At 39.8% G+C, this 10,473-nt stretch overlaps 1 protein-coding gene across 1 annotated transcript in view; it reads right to left on the bottom strand.

Moving 5' to 3' along the window:
• Positions 1-10,473, bottom strand: part of LOC137982309 (dedicator of cytokinesis protein 11-like) — a 30,308-nt gene that overhangs the window by 1,391 nt on the left and 18,444 nt on the right. The window contains exons 14-21 of the mRNA XM_068829385.1: positions 7,406-7,549; positions 7,275-7,316; positions 6,433-6,601; positions 5,425-5,501; positions 3,992-4,105; positions 3,447-3,547; positions 2,929-3,067; positions 1-568 (exon numbers count right to left, since the gene is read on the bottom strand). The exon at positions 1-568 is cut by the window's left edge and continues 1,391 nt beyond it. Coding sequence (XP_068685486.1) covers positions 518-568; positions 2,929-3,067; positions 3,447-3,547; positions 3,992-4,105; positions 5,425-5,501; positions 6,433-6,601; positions 7,275-7,316; positions 7,406-7,549 — 837 coding nt within the window. The 3' untranslated portion in view covers positions 1-517. The remainder of the gene's footprint in view (positions 569-2,928; positions 3,068-3,446; positions 3,548-3,991; positions 4,106-5,424; positions 5,502-6,432; positions 6,602-7,274; positions 7,317-7,405; positions 7,550-10,473) is intronic.

The following is a 10,473-nucleotide window of genomic DNA, read 5'->3' as shown; positions in this document are numbered from 1 at the left end:
AAAACATCTGCATTAATTCCAAGGTGAACCATATGACCAAATGAAATCGGAAGTTTTTGTCTGCTTCAAGAAACAGAGGATCTATGACTAATTTGCTTTTTTTACAGGTATTTTGAGTCTGCACTTTCTTTTACTTAACGTATGACAGCGCAAAAGAGATCTGTGTTCCCTTGAGCAAAAATAAAACCTGCTGGTCTTGTCTATATCGGTTCACTGTCAAAACAATCGCCCCAAGGGCAACACACAGCCCAGTGATGAGATCGGACACCCATTTCATCTTTCTTTCCATCCTCAAGTGGAAAGTGCAACACACCAGTAAGTTCTCACAAGTCTTTGCAAAGATTCTAAGGAACAAATTCTGTTTGCTTCGTTGTCGCTTTAGTGACTAGCTTCAAATAAGAAGATGAACGACTGAGACGTAAAATACGTCTGAATTGAACCCATCGCATCAGAAATCCATGGTGATAGGCCATAAGTGTGTCAACGTGACACAGTCATTCAGTGAGTTTGATTTCTTTCACATAACAAGCGACGACACACTACTGGATGCCGTCACCGTGGTGGAAATCTAGGATAAATGGAAAAAAGTAACCATCAAATGATGTCGGTGTTGAGACTCCTATTGAACTAACTGCAACAGCCATTACGCCACACTTTTATCTTCGACCAAAATGCGATAATTTAATTAACAATTATTGGATGAGGTTGAGCATGATAGCGATAATTAGGGACTTAAAGCAAATCGCTACAGCTGGCGCTGATACGGCTGCCGGAAGTAAATTTCCCCCAAAATGAGACACTGCGCATGTACGTCGGTTGCATCCAGCCGTAGCGTGACATTTGACTACGTGAGTCGGGATATTTTGCGGTAGTGGCTGCTATGTCGGGTTTATTTCGCTTCTCTGCAGACCCTTTTCAACGGATATCTCGGCATTTTAAGAATTCCACTGGATACTATATCCTTTAAAGTTAATATAAGTCAAAGATTGTGTCAAGATTGCCTCTCATAAGCTTCAGTGTAAATCTGTATCATGAATTTACGATAAGTTTTGGTAAAGGTGTTGGAATGGTGAAGTGAGTCAAGTGAAATAACCGTGTTCAGCATGAGGTTGTTTTTCTTCGGTTAAGTTTGCTTTGAGGATTTAGTGAAAATGTTTATATCTGGATACTATACGATGCTATTTTGCTTCTTTGAGTATTGACATATTTGTGTTCTTCACTGGATATTCTTTGAGATATTTGTCTCTGAAATTATACACTTCATCCATCAAAGTGTTAATTCTACAAAGTGTATGGGATTCGCTTTTTCTCAGAAATAATCTGTTTGTCCTAACAAGGCGTTCAACGGCCATCGTTCTTTGGGCGAAGCCATTTGGCTGTGAGAAACTAAATAAAAGAGATATGAAACTCCTTAGCCCATGTTTCTTTGTATTTTGCTTTGCTAAACTTAAAGTTTAGTAGACCACCGAGACGTACTCTCCCCAGACCTTTTCAGTCACGGCAGCCGTAGTAGCACCAGCCGTAGTGATTTGCTTAAACTCCCTATTATCAAGGCCAAAGTTTGTGTTATCTGCCGAAGCCGAAGGTTGAGGCGGATAACACAAACTGAGAACTTGATAATTATCGCTATCATGCGAAAACCGAATCCAATAATTGTTTTATTATGCATATTCCTGAAATGAGCTTCGCCATGACAAACTGATCAAACTGCTGGTTAGTGTGTTACGTGAGGTCACTTCTGCATGTATAAAACTTTTGTCTGTAGGTATGACGTCAATTCTACATGTATAATAAGCACTTAATGACTGGCCCCAAGGGAAACAATGAGTTTTGTTTCCAGTGAGGCCAGTCATTAAGTGTTTTGTTGTACCTCCCAACTCAAACTAGAACAATACACGGATTTTTACACGGAATTTGCCGCGGTTTCAAAGGTGCACGACCTGACCACGAGCGAGTCGAAAGTTCAAGTCGTTGTTTCCTTAGGGGATTAGTGAGTTTTGTTTGCCCTAGGGAGTTAGTGAGTTTTGACCCATGGCAAGTGACACATTCTCCTCCAATCGGAAAACGTGTTTGAGTTCGGAGGTATAACAAAATCTATTGTCTGCAGGAGAGCAAGCAAGAATTAGCTGCGTGCTTACAACTAATCAAAATCGAGCTGGTGACACCGTATAATAATACAAATTAACAAACACGTATTCTGCATTTATAGAGGGGATTGATACCTCTCATATAAGCACATACTAAGTGTCACAACAGGCGAAGTACTTGTTTATCTTCAAACATAAGAACATTCTAATTCGCCAGCTTGGGTAAATGCACTGCAGCCACGTTAGGATACTTGGAGCCGAGCTCGACAATTTGCTGACCTAATCAACTCAGCCGCGACTACTATACGTCAAAATTATCGAAATGGAAATCTATTGGCTTTGGTCGTTCAAAAGGTAAATGGCACTATAAACAAATGGATAGAATCACAACCAGCGGATGATCAATTGAATTATACTGTAGATACGATCAGCGTTATCCACCCTTCGAATAAACCAGGCCTGGTACTACAGTTCTTGTGAAGAATATACGAAGACCTCTTACTAACCTGGTTTTTCGGTCCGTACTGTAAAATAAAGGACCGAGTTTTTTCCCGTTGATTTATAGCCCGCGCGCTCCGCGCTTGGGTCATAAATCCACGATAAAAAAAGAAAAAAAAAAAAGGAGGATCCGTAATTTTACAGTACGGACCGAGAAAACGAGGTTAGCAAGATGTATCAAAATCCGAAACACGAAATCTTCTTGGCTTTGTGAAATAGTTACTTGCAAGATTCATTCAAGTTAATGTAACATAAACGACATTCTTTCATCAAGACGTGAATGAACGGAAAAGTTCAAATTGTTTGCATTGGTAATCCAAAAAGGTTACTGTCAGGGTCTTACTTCATCTCCAATGTACTTGGCAAGCCGTGTTTTCAGCTGAACGTATTTCTCTTTCTTATCTTCCTGGTACATTCTTTGATCTTCTTTTATCAACTGATCGTTTATTTCCAAAGCCTTTCCACAGCAAGCGATGAATTCCCTGAAATAACGATCAAGTTAAACAATTATTATAGTAGAAATGAATGACATTTCCTTATACGCATAGGACGTTGACATGACAACAGTTGGACAGGACTGATTCAAAGGTTCGGGTAAGTTAAAATGTTAACATAAGCCTCGATACAATCCTTGCACAGAGAATTGCCAGTGTAAAATATCATCGGCTTCACTAAGGTTTGAGTCTAGACTACTTCTTGCGAGTATCTTACATATAAGCCATTTAATTAAAATTATTTTCATCATCAATTCCTCAAAAGCAAACAAAAATGTTATAATAAACCCAATCGCGATCCTTTAACCCTGAAAACTGCTATGCTGCTGTTTCGCACAGTTTAGGCAGAAAGAGAAATGTTACAGACCGGTAAACCTGCTGGAGTTTTTCTATGTGTTTATGTGGATGCGATGCCAACACAGATTTGTCGAGGAACCCCTGTGCATACGCCAGCGGACCAGCATTCACCTGAGGAATTACAAAACAAAACAGAACATACTCAAAAGGACACATACGTCACTGCATCAAAGACCATCTCATGAATATGAGAGGGGAATGAGGCTAGTACTATCCAAAAGTGTGCATGTGTGTTGTACTGTAAGGTACATGTCCAATGCTTTCAGCGGTGGAATACGGTCTCAGCTCTTTTCGTTTGAAAATTGATTTTAAAATGCAATATTAAAACCATTTAATAATGGACATGAAGCTCGTCACCATTCCAAAATAACCACAACCGAAAACTGTCACATTATCACCTGGTTATACACCGATAATACAAATTTAGCCAAAGGTTTTGTCATTGAGTCGTCTAGATCTTCTCGAAATCGATGAACAATCGCCTACCCTCAAACATAAAATCACCCGCCCCTCCCCCCTCCCTCCCTCTGAATACATGAGGCAACACTCGTGTACCTGCACACTGACACTGCCTTGTAAAACAAGCTGAAGTTTCTTCATGTCTGGAGGATTCTGTGTGATAACATTATTTAGCTCCTTAACTTTATTTTGCATCTCGTCGAACGCGACCTGAGAGAAAATAAATCACACGAATGGCACATTAAAATTACAATTAATATAAATCAACGTAAAGAAAAATCAACAAGGAAGAAGGATTCGGAAGTTCAAATAAGTTTCGATAAACTGCTTGGTCTTTTAGTTGCAGTCAATCATATTTGCGGCGAGAGGGGCTCTGAAATCGACAAAGTGTATCGAAACGCGCCAATTACAAGGCAGGATTTGACCTCCTAACCCGTCCTGTTACAGTGGTTAGGGAATTTAAGCAAAGACGACGAAAAGCAAGAATGTGATTGGTTCAAAAAGAAAAATAATCGTGCTGCACGTGCCGCAAGCGTTTCACTGCATTTTTGCCGTAGTCCACAAAACAACGTGAAATCACCAAATTTTAGGTTTTGACGACAACATGAGCATACAGCAATGAACCGTTCCTTTTCTACTTTTACTTTTAAACGGTACGAACCTATCTAGTTACTTACAGGATAGTTCGCCCGTACTGCAGATGGGATTAACCGTAGTTTTTCGGCTGTAAGGCGCAGCATTTTTTCTCAAAGAAATTGCTTGTTGGCCCCAAATGTGATCTAAACTCAAGGTGCGTCTTATAGCCGAGTATCTTTTTGCGACAAAACTCCTTAGGTCCATTGTCGCCATCTTGTACGTTAAACTCGTCCCAGTCTTCCCCTTACTGCGATTCCAAAATGGTGGCCTCACACCATCAATGTTCGTGATGATGGCCCTCAGTTCTTAGCGTTGTACAACCAAAACACCCGCAAGAAAGTACTAATAACAGCAGGTTATTTCAGAACAGCAGCTTTTTCTCTAAATTCTAGTTGAACTTCCTTCTGCATTGTTCTTGATCTGCGATATCACTTATGATAGCGCTAAGTTATATTTTGTAAGGTCAACTTTACTTTAGCCTCAATTTGATTCATGGGCATTCAAGTAATGGTGTTGAAACTTAGAAAGCATATTAAAACTTCGGCGTTGCATGGTCACATTTTTCATAGATTGTCTTTTCAAGTCGCAGATGTGCAAAGAACGGTAAACTCAAGCAAACCACTGTCAATTAAATTATATGCTAGTATTTTAGTTATGTTTTTTGAGGTCACTTTACTATCGCTAGTTGCATGCATCTGGTTTGCGTTCATTTGACTGTCCTAAAAAGTGTGCGTCTTCTTCGATAAGCCAAAGAAAGGACAATATACTTGTAGTTAAGTGTAAATATCATTGCTGTATTCGCCACTCTTGACTGGCTGAATTTACTTTAGTTTCGCTTTGGTTAGGACAATGAATTGAACTCGTTCCTTGGAACTAAGGTAACACGAACTAACCTCAACGGGTGTCAGTTCGTATTGCTCCTCTTGGACCACAAGAATTCGCGTCTTTATGTAAGGAAACGTGTTGGATGCTAGAAGAGAACGTGCAAAACAAAAATTAACATTAATTAACACTTCGCTTCGTGTATCAGTGACTAGTAATTAACTGAGTACTTTTCTGGAAACCCCGATTAACCTCCCTCATTATAATCGACTCACAGCTAATGTGCTCCGATATCAAACATGGACCGTACAGCGGCTGTCAGAGGTGGCTATTGGGTTTGTTTAAAGGTACCATAATACTATTTTGTTTGCCCTCCAAACGTTTGCATAAGCATAAGCATATGCAAAGGTAGAGAAAATAAAGACAATGTATATGCAAACTTTTGGAAGGCAAACAATGCGTATTATGGTATTTTTAATCATAGTGGCCTATGTACGCTTTCGTCCCGATGTAGTAAGCTGTACTCTTCGCAATTCACTCCCCAAGACTGCATGAAAGATGGGCGATAAACACAGCCACCTATTCTATTCTAGATATATCGTACAGTTGCAGCATTACTAGTTTATTCCACACCCTTTTTGACCGCCTATTCCGTCATTTTAAACTCTTTTATCCTTTCGAAGCAACCCAATTCACCCCCTCCTCCCCCCAGACAATAGAGATCTTTAGATCGGAGGAGGGAGAGGACTACGAGTACGAGTTTTCAGTTCTGAGCATGCGCACTTCGAAACATGTCGGCCTCCAAACCTTATGCGCATGCTCAGTACGGAACACTCGTACTCGTAGTTGTCCTCGTCATCTGATCTTAAGGTCCCTATTGCTGAGTCGTAATTCCTGTGATCTTTGACTCCCAAACGGGCAACACAGAATGGGGAGGGGGGTATTTTTGCAAATGTATAGCGTGGTACAAATAGTCCTGTTATTCTATATCTAAAAACTGCTGTATAGACACAATGTGTCAACTCATTCTCAGCAAGTAAGTGCTTTCTGCGCATGCTCAAAAGGCTAAATCAACTTACTTGTCAGGATAGTTTTCCTCTTGCATTGTTCTGTTAGGCTGCCATGTGCTTTGCCACCGCAGGTAAATGGCGTTTCATAGATAAATCGCCTGATGTTGTTGTTACGCTCAAACAAAGTGGGTCTGAGTTCCAACTCCTCATCGTCGAAATACGGTTGCACGTAGGTTATCTGCAAATTTCAACAAATGCAACACGGGGACGGCGAGGTCATATCGGGGTCCTATGAACTCACACGGGGCGAATTATTACACAAGAAAAACTATCAACAAAGAGTAATCAATGTTCATTAATATTCTTTCTTTTCGTCATGGTTGCACTCGCACAAAAATGTAAGGTAACTAATCCATTCACCCCTTCCGGGATATAAATCGAACTCACAAGTGGCCAAATGGCTCGTAGCCACTTGGTCGCTCCGCTCGGGCGCAAATGATGCTACTCGGGCCACAAATAAACTATATGCTCTCCAAAAGTCAAGTGACTGTCCCGTTAGCTACCCTTAGTCAGTTGAACAAACATAGAAGCTACGACTCTTGATTTACCTTCATGTTTCACGACTAATACAAAAAGCCCTTAACTTCAAACGCTCTTATAACGTTAAAAGTCCATAAAATACACCAACAAAGCCGACGAAACTAAGAACAAAGTCAAAGCTTCGATCGCTTCGTAGGAAGAACGCTAACATAGCGAAACTGAAATGCGGCCAACGTCTTTAAGTAGGAGGAAATGCGTCATAAACGACGAAACAATACAGAAGCGTGAGAAATGCTTTAATTTTGGACTTAAGCTTGATTACGCAAGTGAAAAGAAACGGTAGGATAGCGTACTCAAGTTATCAAATATACCTGAATGTAGCCAATCTTTGAATCCAACGTTTCTGCATGCACCTGAAAAAAGAATCATTTTTACGTTAGGTTTTCAGGCCTCTAGGCTTCCATCCGTCCACTGCTTCCAAAGAAAGACACCATTCATTCACCTTTGCAGACTCCATGATGAGTTTGATGTTATCTCTGCCGTGTTTTCTGCAGTAAATTTGTTCCAGTCTATGTGAGATCTCTGCAAGACCCGTGATCTTCGGCTCCTTGTAGATAAATTCCTTCCCGTCATCATCACCAAACATCTGAAAGACAAAGAAATTGGTCACGAGGCCATGCAAGCCAACGTCGTTTTTAGGTACCGAGTTATTTTTAGATTTATTTTTTCGCGAAACAAGACCCTTCCAAATAATAAGAATTTATTACCCATGGTATTGAGAATGGTTACTCGTGCAAGCCACATCTTATTTAAATAACTTGTCTAAAAATAGCTTGTTCTACATGGACCCCACTATTGGCCCCAGTATTCTTGGGTTTCACTCACGTGATCAACAAAAGAAGACGTTAGCAAAAGAAAAAAGACGTTAGCTTAACAAGATGCTTCCGTGAAGCATACACTGGGTTGCCTGTGGTACGTGTTACAGAAAATCAGAACGCACTGAATTGTGTGGTATTGAACTACAGCATTCCAGTCTCTGAAGAATAACAAATAAAAGAGAAGCGAGAAACATTGGCTTCTGGGCTGACGTGTTGATAATTTTCAAGTTCCCTCACAACTTCTTTTCACCACAGGTTTAAGCGTGCCCTCTGAGCCATCTGACAGCTTTGTAAAGTTCGCTGAGGTTAATCCTTACTCGGCGGGGTTAGTATCTGGATGGGAGACCAAAACGATATACCCCTCAAAACAGAAGCATTGGACCGAAAATTCTATTTCAACATTAACAAATGCGGACCAAGCAAAGAAATGATTTTGTTAGCTTGCTTTATGCGAAACAAATATTGATGCAAAAGTAAATAAATAGTGATACAAAGTTTTTGGGAAGAGCAGAAGGAAGTTTTCTGGACGGTCGATCGAGAATAAAATATTTTGCCATCAGCAACAACATTTATGACATGAAAACAAAATTAATTTTTAAACCCAAATATAAAGTTACGATCAGCGACAAACATTCTGGGAGATTTTTGCTATTGCACTTTTGGCTGCACAAGTAAAAGCGCAAAATCGAAAGTGATATCGGATTCAGCGGCCGCCGTGACGAAGTTACCGCGGTGTGTTTACTCGCGAAACAGTGAAGCATCTGTGTCAAATCATCATTTGACACAGATACCGGGTTTTTGTTTTTGTTAGTTTTCTTTTCCTTTCAAGTGTTATAAAGTTTGACAAGAAATGTGCGAATTCAACACAAAGATCACAATCGCCCAACTCTTCAGGTTGACAGTCAAAACTTTACTCTCCAAGACGGGGTTATTTATCGCCAGGTAATTCCATCGTTTCGGGGATAGCAGCTACTTTACTATTCACCAGTGTCAGATTTTTTTTGCCGATTTTGGGGGTCATTTTGTTGAAACTCAAGCAAGCTTCCAACAGACCTGTTTATTTTCGTTACACTATACCACAAAAAATGCTCCCGTATCACATTTCAACACACGTATGCAACTTTGTTAAGCTCGAAAATTACACAACATGATATTAAAGTTCAAAAAGGCTGGAAATATCTCGGCAAAATCCTTTTCCAGCGAAAAATTAATCAAAACAAACAACATATTTACTATTAGAGGAAAAAATACCTTCCTATTTCAATTGCGTGCGTGCAAACAAGAGATGCAATTAAATACATTTTTGACAGTTCACATCAAACCCTTTTCGACTCGGAACGCTGACCGTAAATAATGAAGCACAAAAGCGACAACAACTTTTTATTTATTTATTTATTTCCAAATATTTTACACCTTTGCAGACTTGAGTACAAAATACTGGTAAATGTAAATTGTCAGACAACTAAGATGCGACTTGAGTAAACACTGTGATGCATTCTTGTAGGCGTTCGATTCCTTCAATGTTAATTTGTTAAATCATAGTTAGTAACTATGGTTAAATCCATAAAAAAATTGCTATTTGATTTCCGTGTTTTATATAATACCAAGTTAGTAAAATATTAGAAACAAAGCTCACTTGATATCCAAAGGCGAAAAATGAAATTGTTGTCGAAGACCATTACTCGTCTCTTAAAATCCAGATATTTATTTTTCAGCGCTGTCTTGCTCATCCAATTGACGATCCATTCTTGAGCTCAATGAGGGTATATTTTGTTTAAAGATCCACTAAAACGCCATTCACGTCAATGACTTATTAGTGAAATTTTCAATTGTTATACCGGAAGACTGTGCAGAGTTGAGAACAGGTAAATACAAATCTGACGAATAGCGAGACAACTGAGATAACAGATCCACTACATGGATTCCTCCTCTGTCTCTGTTGAACCCATACTGGGTTACCAGAGAACTGTTCATTTGGTTTCAGTGTTGTACAAAACACCACACTTGGCAAAATTTTAGGAAGACAGCTCACTTTGATTATGGCTCGACGGGCGACAGATTGTTGTCGAAGTCCATTACTCGTCGCTTTTAACATTCGACCGCCTGTCTTGTTCAGTATCCAATTCGCTTGCCATTATTGACCTTCATAAGGGTACATTTTGTTCAAAGATCCACTAAAACGCCATTCGCGTTACATGACTTTCGACGCCATTGCCGGTTAAGTTAATCGTTCTAGTGTGTCTACCAGAGAAATTTACGCATTTCCCACTACCCTCTCGATCCTAAGAAAATACGCGCAGAAGGCTCTATGCACTAAGACACCACTTAGAAGGGGAGTGACAGGCAAGACTTTTACCTACACGGAAAAAAATAAAAAAAAGAAAACGAAAAATAAAAAAACGACGAAATTAAAGACAGATTCCGACTGGGTTTGCCATAGTAACCCAGTGATAATAGCTTTCAATTCCCGGAGGATTGGATCGGGACACCAACATGGCCGCCATTGCATTGTTTGGGGACACCAACATGGCGGCCGTGACGTCATGTAAATCCAAGAATTGGCCCCTGGTTATGGGCTCCTGAATTGGTCGAAATAACGTTACTGAGCTGATGCTAGTGACGATTAAGACAAGAAAAAAAAAAAAACAAACAAACAAGCAAAACAAACTTAGTCGAGCCACTGAAATTTCGT

Source organism: Montipora foliosa, chromosome 13, assembly GCF_036669935.1.
Source record: "Montipora foliosa isolate CH-2021 chromosome 13, ASM3666993v2, whole genome shotgun sequence".
NCBI classification, from domain to species: domain Eukaryota; kingdom Metazoa; phylum Cnidaria; class Anthozoa; order Scleractinia; family Acroporidae; genus Montipora; species Montipora foliosa.
This window is presented reverse-complemented; position numbering and strand designations above follow the sequence as displayed.